Here is a 15,195-nt window from a genome sequence, read left to right as displayed (position 1 = left end):
AGCCTTCGTGGGTAGCGGCTGGGAAGGCCAAGTCTTCTCCTACTTCGACATCAGATACCCAGGTCGCACCTGCGTCCGCGTCGACGAATGTCAACATGCACAGTGCTGCGAACGAGTTACCGCGGACAACCGCACAACGGTCAACAAGCAACGCTCAGCAGCCCAACGGAGTAACCCATCCCCAAGAAGCTTCAGAGATCCAGTCTTCAAAGCCGAAGAACCAAGGTGGAGAGCTTGAAGACCTCATTGCAAAAGTCAAAGCTGTGATTGCAGACTTATCCGGCTTGGAAATAGCCGAGATCAAAGACGACAGCGACCTCGCCGACCTCGGTATCGACTCACTGGCTGGAATGGAGATGAGGAACGAGATCGAGTCGACCTTGAAAGTGGAGCTTCCAGAATCCGAGATCGTGTCCGTTGTGGACATGCAAGGACTGCTGAAATGCGTTGCCGGAGCCATGGGTTTAAGTATGTCCGGAGCCAACACATCAACAGCAGACTCGCAGCCAAGCGCTTTTCAAGGACCTGGCCAAACGGACGAGTTGAACCAGAGCTCAGACAGCGATACACCCAGCGTCACCTCTTACAGCTCGGACGGCGCAGTGGCTCTGACCAACACCTCGAGCCTGAGCACGCCGTTCCCAGAGGTCGTGTCTGATCTGGACAAGGATGACGGACGGCCCCGTCTCCCCTTCGACACCGTACAGAAAGCATTTGCACAGATGAAAAAGCAGACAGACACGCGCATCTCAGAAGCCGGCCAGGCGAGCTACTCATCCACCGTGCTGCCCCGGCAGGACGAGCTGGCGGTGTTGTTGACCGTCGAGGCCCTCGAGGCGCTGGGGGCCGGGTTCCGCTCCGCGAGACCGGGCGAGCAGCTCACGCGCATAGGCCATGCCCCCGAGCACGAGCGCTTCGTGACATACATGTACAAGCAGCTGGAGACCGCGACGCAGATCATCAAGATCGACGGCCGGGGCCCGCAGGCCGTGATCACGAGGACGGCCGTGCCCGTGCCGGACAAGAATAGCAGCAACGCCCTGTGCGAGCAGATGCTCCGGAGCAATCCCGACCAGGTCGGGACGGTTGAGCTTATCGCCTACGCGGGTGAGCACCTCGCGCGGGTGCTCACGGGGGAGACGGACGGCGTGAAGGTTATCTTCGGGAGCAAGAAGGGCCAGGAGCTCGTCAGCCGGTGGTACGCCGAGTGGCCGCTGAACAAGGTGCTAATCGAGCAGATGGAGGAGTTCTTCACGCAGCTGGCCGCCATCATCCAGCAGTCCCATGGGCACGGGGGCTTCAGCGCCGAGAATCCCCTCCGCATCATGGAGATGGGCGCCGGCACGGGCGGGACGACCAAGCGCCTGGTGCCTCTGCTGGCGCGGCTGGGCCTGCCTGTCGTGTACACGTTTACAGACCTGTCGCCTTCGTTTGTGGCAGCGGCGCGCAGGAAGTGGGGGAAGGAGTACCCGTGGATGCAGTTCCAAGCCCACAATATCGAGAAGACGCCGTCTGCCGCCGATAAGCCAGAGGAGCAGTACCACTTTGTCATCGCGAGCAACGCCATCCACGCCACCAAGTCGCTGCGCGTGAGCACGGACAACGTGCGCAAGGCGTTGCGCGAGGATGGGTTCCTCATGATGATGGAGATGACGCGCACGCCGTACTGGGTTGACCTTATCTTTGGGCTGTTTGAGGGGTGGTGGCAGTTTGATGATGGGCGCGAGCATGCACTGGTGCATGAGGCTCGCTGGGATGAGGACTTGTCTGCGGTTGGGTATGGCTATGTGGATTGGACGGATGGGGAGACGGGAGAAAGTGAGATTCAAAAGGTCATTTTGGCGGCGGCCAGTTCGAACAGCCGGTGAGTCGAACAAGATTGTTATTACTATATGAAACACCACTTCCTCTTTGATTTCTCCCGTTCATCAATATGGATACTATTCTGAAACTATCTCTCTCCTTCGTGACTAGTTCCCAGCGTTTACCTACACCAGCCAGCCTTCGCCGCCAGTTGGAGATCGTGAAGGCGACATATCTCAATGCTCGAGCTACCCCGGACTGCAAGGCGCGCGAAGAAATGGTTATCGGATACGTCTCAGACTTGACAAGAGGATTCGACCAGGCTATGGCTCAGGACGCAGACGCAAACTTCTCCCAACCAAGTCACGTATATCAAACAGGAGACCATGATAAATGCATTTTAATCACAGGCGGCACCGGTGGCCTGGGCGCCCACCTCGTAGCAGAAGCTGCCCTCCGACCCGACGTCAGCAGAGTCATTTGCTTGAACCGACCAAGCAGGAAACAAGGCGCATGGCCTAGACAGATGGATGCCCTCGAAAAGAAAGGATTTCATCTCCCGGAAGACGTATTGGCCAAGATATCCGTGCTCGAAACCGACCTCGCCCAGAGCAACCTCGGCCTCTCCGACGACGACTATCGCCTCCTTCTGGACAATACCACTCACATTATCCACAACGCCTGGCTGATGCACTCCAAATGGCCAGTCCAGCGCTTCATGCCCCAGCTGCGCATACATGCCAACATGCTCAACTTGGCAGCCCACATCTCAGCGCGTCATCGTCACCAGCGACGGGTGGTATCCTTCGCCTTCGTCTCGTCCATCGCCACGATCGGCTACCACCCCCTGCACACCCGCAGCCCCGTCGTCCCCGAGGATCGGATGCCCATAGAAAGCGTCCTGCCGACGGGCTACGGCGAGGCGAAATACATCTGCGAGCGCATGCTGGATGCCACGCTGCACCGGTACCCGGCGAGCTTCAGGGCGACGGCCATACGTCTCGGCCAGATCGCGGGGAGCAGGCTGAACGGCCACTGGAACTCCATGGAGCACGTCTCGTTCCTCCTGAAGTCGTCGCAGACCATCGGCGCGCTGCCCGACCTGCCTGGGACCATGGGCTGGACGCCGGCTGATGATATCGCCAGGGCGACGGTGGAGATTGTGACGCAGCCCGACGGCAACGACAATCGTGTGGACTTCTACCCGATCTATCACATTGAAAATCCTGTCCGGCAACCCTGGGCTACCACTCTAGCCGTGCTCGCGGACGAAATGGGGATATCTCCTGCCTATGGGGGAGGTGGTATTATCCCGTTTCAGGAGTGGCTGTGTCGTGTCCGAGAGTGGCCGCGGCGTGGGGACAACACGCCGGAGGGCGCGAACCCGGCGCATCTGATGGTGGATTTTCTGGAGGACCATTTTCTACGAATGAGCTGTGGCGGTCTACTGATGGGAACGGCTCATGCGAGGGAGCATTCCTCAACCCTCGCCAGGACGGGGCCTGTGAGCGAAGACATGATCAGATTGTTTGTGCAGAGCTGGAAGAAGACGGGATTTTTGTTTTCAGAGTTCTAGATTGGTATGTATTTTCTACGTAGACACGTTGTAGATTGATATTTCCTACACAGACGAACCCGTTGTAGATTGGTATTTCCTACATAGACGAACCCGGATAGGATATGTTGCTTGTGTGTGGTTTCGCTTCTATTCCGTATACGTCCGAGGTGTGTAAAGTAATTATCAATAGAGCTTTGCTGCTTTGTGCTTCTTGAAGACATCTTCAGGACAGCCTGAGAGGCATTGGGTGGTTTGTGGTTTCGTTTCTAATCCCCATACATGTAAAACGTATGGGGTGCCTTCATACAGTGGCAAAAGCTCAAGACAGTGTTTTATTTTTTATTTTATTGATTTCTTTTTCAAAAAAAAAAAATAACAAAAATACGGTGCCAACAACAGTATAGAGGCATCGGGATGGCACTTGCATAGTCATGCGTCAACCTGCTTCCGCGCCGGTCTCGCCAAATAGAGATGAATTTGGGAATCCTCTCTCATCTACGGTCTCCCCCTTGCGTTACCCTAGGGTAGGTCCCTAGGTAGCATTGCACATGATTATCCCCTCGGGCGTAACCAGGTGTCATCTTTTTGTGCTTTTACACGTGAGTGCTGTTGAAAGATACCTAGGTACCAAGGTAATAAAAAATGACCCCACTAGTTTCGGCTACTTTCTTGTATTGGAAACCTAATCGATTGGTTCCGGCACATACCTATTTAATTCCCGAATTAGTCGATTTGTCAGCTCACCATGACCCATTCGTTCAAACGGAGACCTTGTAATTCACAACAAAAGCCCGCTAAGCAAGGGGGGGGGTGAATAACATTTAGCTTTCCAAACTTAACATGTTGCCGGCATGATATGGGTACCCTAGGGTAGTCATCGGCCAAAAGATAACATTTTAGCTTTCAAACTAAACATGTTGTCGTCAAAAATAACGTTTAGCTTCCTAAACTTCACTTGTTGTCGGGATAACTTAAGCCGGCAGCTGTCTACTACGTTGTTCGCAAAGGAATACAACAGCAATTGAACAGGCAGGAGCAACAACCTGTAATCATCAAGTGGTAGCTACTTGTGCTGTCCCAGGAATCAAATGCCGAGAGCCGAGACCGAGCGACAGAGGAAGGTGTATTTCTTGGGTAAACAGGATTCCACGAGATGACCAAGCAAGATCACTCGGATTGGTGCTACCACGGAATTCGCAGCGGCTGTCTTGTGGTTGGTATCCTCTAATATATAGGGGCATTGACATAGTAGTCACTTAGAGATAGCGTGTTCAAGTAACGAGAGGTACATGCGTCGAATACACCGCGGACACTCAACGAATCAGCGTGGTGTCGTCTATCCCACAGCAGCAGAAGTCTTTGATCGACCCTGAACGCCTGAACGCCACGAGGTAAGCGGCGAGCGGGAAGCCCACCATTACGGCCCGTCGCTGATCAAGTTGAAGTCGCCCCCCCTTCATCCGTCTCGCATACCTCTTCCAGAGTCCTCCGAGCACTGATATTCCACATGGGTGAAGCTGCCATGGAAAGAGCCCCAGCCTCAGATGCGAGCGAGGATCCGGTACTACAAACACTCGAATACACGGCTCAAGAAGAATCGACCAGCCCTTCTGAGCCAGAGCTACCTCCTGAGGAGGGTCTCCGGGGCTGGCTCTCCGTAGCAGGGGCCTGGCTATGCCTGTTCTGCACTTTCGGCTTTCTGGCTGCGTGAGTCTTTCCTGTAGCAAGAGCATGCATTCCACTGCGCAGTTGCACAGTGTTTCGTCGGGCTTTCGCAACCATGCTGACATTCCACCGCGCCCCCGCCAGCATCGGCGTCTTCCAAACCCACTACCAAGAGACAATACTACAAGACTACACCCCAGACGCCATAGCATGGATCTTCTCCATCCAGATAGCTCTCCTATGGGCCCCCGGCGCCCTCTTCGGCCGGGTAATCGACACCTACGGCCCCACCCCCATCCTCGTCCCGGGTTCGATCCTCTGCGTCCTGGGCCTGTGCATGACGAGCCTCTCCACCCGCTACTACCAGATCTTCCTCTCCCAGGGCGTCGTGTACGGCATCGGGGCGGGCGGCGTCTTCACGAGCGGGATGGTCTGCATGGCGCAGTGGTTCGTCGGCCGCCGGGGGCTCGCCGGCGGGCTGGCCGCCTCGGGGAGCAGCCTCGGCGGGGTCGTGTTCCCGCTCTTCCTGGACCGGATGAAGCGGCGCGTCGGCTTCCGGGGCGCCCTGCGCTACGCGGCCCTCTTGATCGGGGCTTGTCTGGCGGTGGCTCTGTTTCTGGTCCGGGCGCGCCTGCCTCGTGCGAAATGGGATCCGAATTCGAAGTGGTTTGATGTGGCTCTCTTCAAGGAACGGCAGTTTGCTGTCTACACGGCGGGGGCGTTTTTGGCCATGTGAGTGGAACAATGACCCCAACTGCGCGCGGACGATTGGACATCACAAGTGCTTTGGCTGACTACTCGTCTAATGCATCTTTGTAGGTGGGGATTCTGGGGCCCTTTAAACTTCATCCCAAGTATGGCACTAGGCGCAGGCTTAGCACAAAGCCCTTCCATCGAGTTGATTTCGATTATCAAGTACGTCACCGCGAGTTCCCCTACCCCAGTCACCGAGTCGTTGTGCTCAAAACAGACTGAATAAGATCACCTTCTCAACTTCAACATAAACTTACCATAGGGTCTCGGCAGTGCCGGAACAGCCCCTGGACGAATACTGCCTGCTATCTTTTCCGACAGGGTTGGGATCTTTCATGTAATCAGTGCCTCCACCATACTAAGTGGGATACTGATTATGGGACTATGGCTACCATATACCAACCAAACCCCGTCCCATGCTGTGTTTATAGGCTTTTCCGCAGCATACGGTCTCGTCAGTGGTTCCTTGGTCTCCTTGCTAATGCCCTGTGCGGCAAAAGCTGGGAGTTTGCATACACTGGGTCAGCGCTTTGGCACGTTTCAGGTCATTATCTCCCTGAGGTAAGTCAAGTGCTTGGTATTTGTGCCATTAATCATTGTACAGATCACCTCTAACGAGTCGTGTAGCTGCCTCACTGGCTTGCCGATAACAGGAGCTGTTCTGAATTCACAGCATAGGACTAATTATATGGGTATCGAATTATTTTCAGGCCTGTGTAGCTTCATCGGGGGTGTCTTGTTTGCACTCGCAGCTTACTTCGGTCGTCGGCCTCACAGAGTATAGAATGTGTAAGGTAAATGTCTTTTCTGTTCTCCCAAATCCTGGATAGACCGGTGATATAATCAGTTCAAGTATATATTATCGAAAAATATAATTACCAGACAGGCGTGGAGGAAAGCTGGACAACTAGCAAATGCCTTGGGATATGTTGCTGCGTGCGTTGTTTGTGAACTACACCCTGGAAGTCTATCGAGCGTCTGAACAGAATGTGACTACTGGAAGTTGAGATGGCCGTACATATACACTACCTGTGTAAGGGCGAGTTTCCACTGGTCTGATGGATAATTACATTCAAATGTTGGTTGCATTCCCGCCCAACACTTATTACTCTTCAGTCTTTTCCAGCCCCTCGTATCTGGGGAGGTCCCATCCCTTGACCGTCTCCCGTATGCCAAAGGCATCGACAATGTTAACCCTCTTGGCAAAGAACGAGGCAACACCCATCATCCAATTCATAAAGGCGACCTGCATGGAGGTGTCGGCCATCATCCACTTATCTGCCGAGTGCTCCAGGACTCCCTTCTGCACCTGATCCACAAAGGGCCTGAACCTCGTCTCGTAAGACTCGAGCGCTGTTGCGAGACCATCGGAGTGGTTGTCGCCGTCGCCCTCACCATTGCCGACCTTCCCCACGTGCCGGCTGATTTCTCCTGCCAGGACGTAAGCACCGACCATGGCGGACGTGGTGCCCATGCCGGTGAGCACGGTCGGGCAGTGGGCCGCGTCTCCTATCAGGGCAACGCGGCCACGCGACCAGGGGGCCACCTTGACCAGGCCCAGGCGCTCGCAGTAGAAGTCTGGAGCCTCTTTCATCGCCTTCAGTATGGCCTCGGCCTGCCACCCGGCGTCCTTGAAAATGCCAGCGATCGCCTCCTTCTCCTTCTCGACGTCGCCCCGCCGGATGTCCCTGAGCTCCTGCGAGTCGTTGCGGCACGAGAGCATGACCTGCAGCTCGTTCGGGCTATGCCTCCGCGTCATGATGCCCCTCCGATGTGGCGCCATGTATGACGTCGCGATGTAGCCCTCGCCCTCCTCGATGGGCTTCCTCATGGTGAAATAGGTGAAGTACAGCCCCGGTATCAGGTACAGGCCCTCCGATTCGGGTGCTACGGCGGCGGCGGCGGAGGATGATGCCTTGCTCGTCTTTGCATGTCCTCCAGCCCCTCCTGCGGCGAGCAACATCCGCCGGGTGCGCGACCATTGGCCGTCGGCGCCGACCAGCAGGTCAAACGAGGCAGTGGTGCCGTCCTCGAAGCGCACGTCCACGGCATCGGCGTGCTGCTCAAAGCTCTCGACCGCGGTGCCAAAGACGTAGCGCGCGCTGGTCTTGAGGGCGCCGGCCGGGGTGGTGCTCGCCGCGGCTGCATGGTGGAGGATGCGGCAGATGTCGCCGCGCATGAGCTCGAACTCGGTGGTGAAGCCCTGGCGCTCCCCAACCTTGGGCTTGCTTGCTGGGAACCACGCCCGCTGGCGCCCAGTGCTGTCGACCACCTGCATGCCCTCCTCCGGGGCCCGCTTTGCTTGGAAGGCCTGCTCGAGACCCATGCGCCTCATGACCTCGATGCCGGCGCCTCGAAGGTCGAGTCTGTTTTAATGATTAGCCGGATTCCAGTCTTTTTTTTTTTGGGGGGGGGGTTGTGCTCTGGATCAACAACATCTTCACCGTTTGTCAAGATGATGTTGGGTTTGGGCGATGACAAGGCATTACGTACTGAAGTCCTGTGGCTCGCAGGCCGGGAAACCTTTCCACCACGGTGACATTGTGGCCGAGTTTGGTCAACCAAAAGGCGAGGGCGTTGCCGGCGATGCCACCGCCGCTGATGAGAACCCTCAGGCTCGCGCGTGACGCCATGTTGTGTTCGTCGGCATGTACCAGTCGTGGTTGTGCGCGCTGCTGATGCGGCTGATGCTCTTGATGGTGTTGCACAAGCTGACTGCGTTTATCACTTTGATCAAGGTTGCTGGAGGACTGGGGATTGAGTGTACGAGAGAAGGCGAGGGAGCTGGCCAGGTTGGGCACAGGATGCAGGAATGAAATGACAGCCACGGACGCAACAACACACGGCAGAACGACTCTGGAAACAAAACGAGGTATACGCACACCCCGAACCATTACTGCGTGCTATTCACCTGCGTCCTGAGTCAAGATTGGCTGTTGGGTAAACAGAGATGCACACACGCTGTTTGCTTATGTACAGAGGTCGGATTAAGTACTGAACACTGTTGGTAACGCCTCCCCTGGTACCTAACCGTGTACCAGGCCTGTTTATTACGCCTGCCAAAATGTTTTGATAGCCAATGACCTGAACATCCTTAACTCCGGGCCGTCGGGGGTAGACACTGGCTGACTGGGTAGCAGTGTACAAGAAAAGTACCTAGAAGTTTCGCCCTCTCTCGTCAGCTTGCCAAGTACTGTATCGGTACTTCACGTGTCGGCACTCATAGGGCTCGGCCGAGAAGTGAATAGTCCTAGCGCAACTTTCGGGCCGGATATAAGATACCCTGGTATTACGTACCTTGGGCACGTATCTACAGAATAATGTGTCAGATCTGGGACAATATATTTCTTTTCCGTGCACGTCGCTCAGTCAGCCCAGTTGAGCCCGTCTCAGCTGCCTGGGCCGCTCAAAACCTCCCTAATTCCGCAGTTGTCCGTCTACCGAAGTCGTCGGCGATGACCCGGCCGAGAACTCAGACAGCCTCCAGAACCCACCCACCTTCTTTCTCATTAGACCCAGAAGGCGCTGTCAGAGAGCACTCGCTCAACAGGGCCCCATAACCCCATCCATCACCGCCAAGATCACCTCGGCCATCTGATGGATCGGCCGCAACCGCAGTTGCAAGGCCATCAGCAACGCCGGCGCCGGAGGCCGGCCCTCGCGTGCTGGGAATGTCGGCGTCGAAAGATCAAGTGCGACCGCAACGAGCCATGCGCACACTGTGTCCGCCAGAGCACACAATGCATGTACACCCCGTACGGAGATGCCAGTGATACCGCCCCCAGTTCCGCTCCCGCTCCCGCTGCCGCTCCCGTTCCCGCTGCCGCTGCTGCTGCCACCGTCATTGTGCGACCTCCTGGCCGGCTTCCTGAGGGCCAGCATGAGCTTCCCGGAGCACCTACTATTCTCCCAAGACCGCCTGCGCGTGCGGGACCGCAGGCCTCGCTGGTGAGCCCGGCTGCGTCGGTGCCATCAGGCGGGTCTCGCGCATCAGTCAGTGGTGCCTCGCCCGTGGGAATCGCCACTACAGCTGGGGAAAATGCTCTCACGCGCGGCGATATCCGCGCCTGCGAGCAGGCTGAACAACAGCTTGCTCCATCAGCAGCCTCCTTCGCCAACAGCAGCGCGGCGTCGGCCCTTAACAGCCACCAGTCCTCGTCCCAGATATCGGGAGCAGCAGTCACCCCGGCCTCAAGCGCAAACGGGGCGTATCACAGCGTGTCGCACGCTGCCCCCGTGCCCTTGCCCTGCGCATGCAACAGCTCTCGGCACCCGTCGTCGCCACTTCTGCATCGCAACACCAACAGCACCGGCAAGGACGGACCCGCCAGCACCGACGTGCGCATCGCTGCTCTCCTTCAGCGGATCGAGAGGCTGGAGGGCTCCAGCCCCGCCGTCTCACGGACCACTGACAGTGTTGAGAGGCTGGCTGCTTCTCTGAGGGCACAGTCCGACCACCCCGAGGCCGCCTGGGGCGATTCGCTTGCGCGCTACGACACCGACCACGACCACCCCGAGGAAGCGTCGTCGAGCGAGTGGCAGGTCGTGCTGGACAAGTCCCGGGATCTCGGCAGGAGCCGCTGGTCCGGCGGGGCCCCGGACTTTGCTGCCATCATCGCGTGCTACAGCGCCATGGTGGGCAAGGGCGACAAGGGCTTCCCCACCCACGACCCCGAGATCGCGGCGCTCATCGACCAGGCCGGCGAGTTCCTCCTCAAGTGCAAGAACATCGCGAGGAGGCTCAAGGTCGGGCGCCCTAGCAGGGGTCTTCCGGTCCCGTTCACAGCCCCTGAGTTTGGCCTCCGGCTCGTCCCTCCGTCTCGGGAGGTGGCTGACACCATGGCGAGCCTCTACTTTGCGTCCTTTGAGTCGGCGTGGCGCATCCTTCACATCCCTACGTTTTGGGCCGACTACCGGAGATACTGGGACAGCCCAGAGGCCGCCTCGAATAGCCTCCGTCTCAGGGTCCTCCTCGTCATTGCTATCGGCTCAAGCCTTCACGACTTCGAGGACAGCAGCGCAGCGCTTCGCAACTCGGAAATGGTCCGCCCATGGGTGTATGCTGCTGAGGCGTGGCTTGCCGGCCCACTGGAGAAGGACCGTCTGGACATCGGCGGGCTCCAGATCTACTGTCTCACTGTTGTGGCCAGGCAGATCTTCTCCATCGGCGGGGACTTGGTGTGGATGTCAATGGGGTCTCTGGTCCACCGGGCCATGCAGATCGGATTGCACAGAGAGCCGAGACATCTGAAGCTTCAAGCAATGTCTGTCTTCCAGGCGGAACTTCGTCGCAGGCTGTGGGCTACCATCCTCGACATGGTCGTGCAGGCTTCTCTGGATGCGCGGATGCCACCAAGAATCTCCCTAGATGAGTTTGATGTCGAGCCACCGTCCAACATCGACGACGACGATATAGACGAGTCAAGCACCAGAATCGACCCTCGCCCCAGGACCACATTCACCGCGACATCCGTCCAGCTCGAACTGCTCGACTCGCTCCCAGTCCGCCTGCGTATCGTCCAGTACCTAAACGATCTGCACTCAGAGTCATCCTACTCACGCGTCCTCTCCCTGAGCGCCGAGCTGACCAACGCCCTGCGCTCATCATCCAGCAGCCTAGGCGCTGCGAGGACGACAAGGCCCTCGGAAGCAAGCCCCAGCAGCCACCAGACAGGCCAAGGTCCTGCAGGGGCGGCGGGGCCGGACTCCTCCCCACCACCCATGGGCCCATTTCAGCGCAGCCTCCTCGACTTCCTCATCCGCCGCTTCATGATCCCTCTGCACTATGCCTTCTCCAACCAGGCCCGCTCAAACCCCCTGTTCCACTCCTCGCTCAGGCTCAGCCTCGACGCCGCGCTGGCCCTCATCACGCCCGAGCCCGAGCCCGAGCCCGAGGCCTCAGTGTCTGGCGACAGCAACAGGTTCGCCCGCCTGCTGGCCACGGGCGGCGGCCTGTTCCGCGAGGGCGTCCGCTGCGCCATCACGGCCATCAGCCTCGAGCTGCTGGCCCACGTCGACGCCCAGCGCCTGGACGGCACGCTGCACCGCGTCACGCTGCACCGCGACCTGCTGAAGCGCGCCGCGCGCGACCTGCTGGCCCTGTCGGAGCGGCGCATCCGGCACGGCGAGACCAACGTCAAGGCGCACATGTTCATGAGCATGGTCCTCGCGCAGGTGGGGGCGGTCGAGGCCGGGGGCAGCACTGGCGCCGGCAGCGTCGAGCTGGCCATCACGCGGGCTGCGATGGAGAGCCTGCGTGCCTGCCACGAGATGCTGGGCAGCCGGGCGGACGCCGTCTCTCTGGGGGCTGTGGACGTTGCTGACGGGGGGGTGTTTGGTGCTGGGCGTGCGGAGGACGAGATGGATGGGTTGCTTGCTTCTGGCGACATTGGGCTTGATGCGTATGGTATGGACTGGGACTGGGAGGTCCTATTGCCTAATGCGAACTTCTTTTAGTGGGAGTTCGAGACTGAGCAATTTCAAAATCTTTTGATGACGGTCCGTATCCCGACTGGAAAGTAGATAGTTGGATAAATATAACTCCGCTAACTCTCAATCTGTCTTCAACTGGAATATTACATCCGGGTCAGAGCTGCTTCCAGGCTGCAAACGTTCCCTTATGTTATAGTTCAACCTTCCCAAGAGGTCCCTTTGTATCTGCTCGTGCTTCTCGCTATCTTGGAGACATCTAAACTCGTTCTGAAACTCACGTCTGAGAGATTCCATGCAGAGATTGACTGTTGTCTTTTCGTCATCCATTATGCGCCACTTCTTATTGTAGATGAAAACGTCTCCGCACCAAGGGCTTTTGGCATCCCGGGCTTTGTTTCCCTGAGACTCCCGCGTCATGTTGAGAAGCCATGGGTTATTCTTCAAGTCCCTGTTCATTCTAAACATCATGGTGTATACCCCATTGTCCCCCGAACACAGAATTTCACTCACCCCCCACAGCATCGTCTCCAGGTCCTCCAAGGTGATCTCGCGCAGGGTATTGGACTTTAGCGTCTTGGTGTTGATCTGGAAGGCGAACAAGACGTTGCTTTGGTGGTAGAGCCCTTGGACAGCTTGGATAAGCATGGAAAGTTCTTGCTCTTGAGGATCAGACTCATCGCACGTGAACAATTCTACCTGTACCACCCGCGGGCTTGGAATCGCTTCGCCTGGTTCGCCCGATGCTGCTGGAAGGTGGATGAGGGGAATCGAGGCCACTGGAAGACGGCCATGGTGGCGTACAACGTCCGAGGACATGATGCTGTCCGCGGACGAAGGGGCCGCTACCGAAAACTCCGGCACTGATCCGACCTCACCAGCCATGCTCTGGTTATGCCGACGCGACGTGTGCGAGATGTTCCAGTTCGAGGTGAAGGCCTGGATCCCCATCACGCTGTCCTGGATGAGCGTCGCCATGTCCCTGTAGGTGGCGGCTAGTGCCCTGGCCAGCCCGACGTGCGGCGGGGGGTAATGGGCGGGATATGCCCACATGGGGTAGATCATGCGATGTGTATCCTTTGTCGTGAACTGCCCAAAGTGGCCGAGCAGCTGCCAGCACAGCCAACATGACTTCTTGCTGCAGCCGATGTAGTCGAGCGGCTTCGGGGAGTTCTCGGGGTTCTCCTGGGAGAAGTAATGGAGCAGCTGGATCTCGCAGTGCACGCGGGCTCTGCCGCGGCTCGCACCGCGGGCGACGAACTGGTCCAGATCGTGTCTGATGGTTTTGCGACCGTTGCGTTCTTCATCGAGGCCGAGGTTGCCGGCCCAAGACCCGATCATGTTCTTGTAAGGTGCTACGTCCCACGGTTCCTCGGGGGGCGACTTGAGAACCACAATGTCGTATGTGTATCCCTGCTGCTCGGGAGATTTGCAAAAATCTCCGAAGGTAGTATATGTGTCCCCTAGCCGGCCAAGATAGTCTATCCACTTGGCGACGCGTGCAAAATCTTTGAACGCCTCATCGATCTGGTCGGCATCGTTGTTGATAATTTTATCCACTTCAAGGCTGAATTGGTGAAATTCTGGATCAGACCGACACTCTGAGGCCGCCAACGCGCATGTCCCCAGGGACTCGTCAAGATCCTGGCCTGAAGGGGGAGGTTCCTGTCTAAATACCATGCACGCCTCGATGGTGTTATTGATGGCTGTCATGGTTCGCCGAGTGAGAGCGGGCCATAGCGATGTATCCACCCCCTCGACACCCTCTCCACTCCAGCTACTGACCTTGCGCGCGTAATACCCGACGCGCGACGCATTGTACTTGCGCATGACATCCCACATGTCCCATTGGAGGGGCTCGGCCGCGTTCTCGTCTTTGCAGGATAGCTTGTTGAACCAGAGGCATAGCTTCCCTGCAAACTCCTTGTCCTCGCTCACCATCAAGGCTGTCTGTGTGGGAGACAAGGACGAACGATCCAAATTCTTATCGCTGACATTTTTCGCCACGTAGATGGTTATTCGGCGCTGCTGCTCATCAAGCACCATCCCTGTGGCGGACACGTGTGCTTGCGCATCCTCGTCTTTGGACCGGGCAAAGCAGTCAGCTAGACGGTCCAAGAAGTCCCGGAGATCCCGCTTAGTCTTGGGCTGGTAGTGTTGTCCGTGATGCTCTGCGTCGCGGAGCTGCCCTTTGGCTGCAACATGAAGATAAAGCGCCGCTGCATAGAAGGAGGTCTTTTCAAGCCCTGGCAGGTTCCAAATGCTCTTCTGAGGATCAAGTGGTGGGTGGCTAGCCATGTCTATGGCAGGGCCTTTTCGCCTATCATATCGGCTTGTTGCAGGTGGCGGTGGGATGAGGCTTGCTAGGTACGTTGTTGAGTTGCACGTTTTCGTGTAATGGGATGGAAAGAGATGTGAAAAGAAAGGATTCTGCCTAGAATATGTGGTTACAAGGACCGGATTAAGAACTTTGCTTGGTGTCGCACAGATTCAGCCCAGCGCAGGCGAAGTCTGTCTGACTACCCCGAGCGCGCCATAACGGTCGGTGAGGGTTCAGGAGGGCAGCAACTCCTCGCCATTGGACGTTCACTAAATCCTTCCAGTCACTACATGTACACAAGCTCCGTCAAAAGGCATCTAACGCCTCATCATAATGATTTGTCACTTTACTCCATACTAGTAGCCTTATAGGCTTACGTTAGGCGTTTTTAACAACCTACCCTAGGGCAAACTTCACCAATTGTGCGTCACAGTCGACGCCCGAGGCAGTAAAGGCGTGCAAGTGGTCGAATTAAGGTAATATTTGGGCTTTGAACAAGTTAAAAGTTGGCCTCTTTCCTCAGGTTTCGACTATACCAGATTGAACACTATCCTCACTCAAACACCAACTGAAATAAATATACTGGTTAAGCATCCCACGATACAATCGAATTGGGTACACGAAATGCAAGAGGGAGGTTATAGAGAGTTAACGAAGTCGCTTTACT

At 57.0% G+C, this 15,195-nt stretch overlaps 5 protein-coding genes across 5 annotated transcripts; 3 read left to right on the top strand and 2 right to left on the bottom strand.

The window, feature by feature from the left end:
• Positions 1 to 1,475: 1,475 nt before the first annotated feature.
• KVR01_006082 (uncharacterized protein) lies at positions 1,476 to 3,379 on the top strand (the record flags this gene model as incomplete). Its single annotated transcript, XM_044789449.1, has 3 exons — positions 1,476 to 1,663; positions 2,305 to 2,668; positions 2,813 to 3,379. 3 exons carry the CDS (start codon positions 1,476 to 1,478, stop codon positions 3,377 to 3,379), a joined length of 1,119 nt encoding a protein of 372 aa, XP_044644885.1.
• A 973-nt stretch (positions 3,380 to 4,352) lies between these two features.
• On the top strand, positions 4,353 to 6,457 carry KVR01_006315 (uncharacterized protein; the record flags this gene model as incomplete). Its single annotated transcript, XM_044785521.1, has 6 exons — positions 4,353 to 4,752; positions 4,807 to 5,068; positions 5,171 to 5,758; positions 5,846 to 5,941; positions 6,007 to 6,340; positions 6,407 to 6,457. Exons 2-6 carry the CDS (start codon positions 4,869 to 4,871, stop codon positions 6,455 to 6,457), a joined length of 1,269 nt encoding a protein of 422 aa, XP_044645118.1. The 5' UTR covers positions 4,353 to 4,752; positions 4,807 to 4,868.
• Positions 6,458 to 6,752: 295 nt separating this feature from the next.
• Positions 6,753 to 8,765, bottom strand: KVR01_006028 (uncharacterized protein). Its single transcript, XM_044793481.1, has 2 exons — positions 8,273 to 8,765; positions 6,753 to 8,145 (listed from the first exon to the last, which is right to left on the bottom strand). Exons 1-2 carry the CDS (start codon positions 8,671 to 8,673, stop codon positions 6,885 to 6,887), a joined length of 1,662 nt encoding a protein of 553 aa, XP_044644831.1. The 5' UTR covers positions 8,674 to 8,765; the 3' UTR covers positions 6,753 to 6,884.
• A 2,228-nt stretch (positions 8,766 to 10,993) lies between these two features.
• Positions 10,994 to 12,235, top strand: KVR01_006155 (uncharacterized protein; the record flags this gene model as incomplete). Its single annotated transcript, XM_044784821.1, has 2 exons — positions 10,994 to 12,073; positions 12,134 to 12,235. 2 exons carry the CDS (start codon positions 10,994 to 10,996, stop codon positions 12,233 to 12,235), a joined length of 1,182 nt encoding a protein of 393 aa, XP_044644958.1.
• Positions 12,236 to 12,644: 409 nt separating this feature from the next.
• Positions 12,645 to 14,506, bottom strand: KVR01_006430 (uncharacterized protein; the record flags this gene model as incomplete). The annotated part of the gene is made up of 3 exons (XM_044782330.1): positions 12,645 to 12,659; positions 12,722 to 12,907; positions 13,013 to 14,506. 3 exons carry the CDS (start codon positions 14,504 to 14,506, stop codon positions 12,645 to 12,647), a joined length of 1,695 nt encoding a protein of 564 aa, XP_044645233.1.
• Positions 14,507 to 15,195: the final 689 nt, after the last annotated feature.

Source organism: Diaporthe batatas, assembly GCF_019321695.1.
Source record: "Diaporthe batatas strain CRI 302-4 chromosome Unknown Contig00006, whole genome shotgun sequence".
Lineage (NCBI taxonomy): Eukaryota > Fungi > Ascomycota > Sordariomycetes > Diaporthales > Diaporthaceae > Diaporthe > Diaporthe batatas.
The sequence above is the reverse complement of the archived record's forward strand: the minus strand, read 5'-3'. Positions and strand labels throughout refer to the sequence as shown.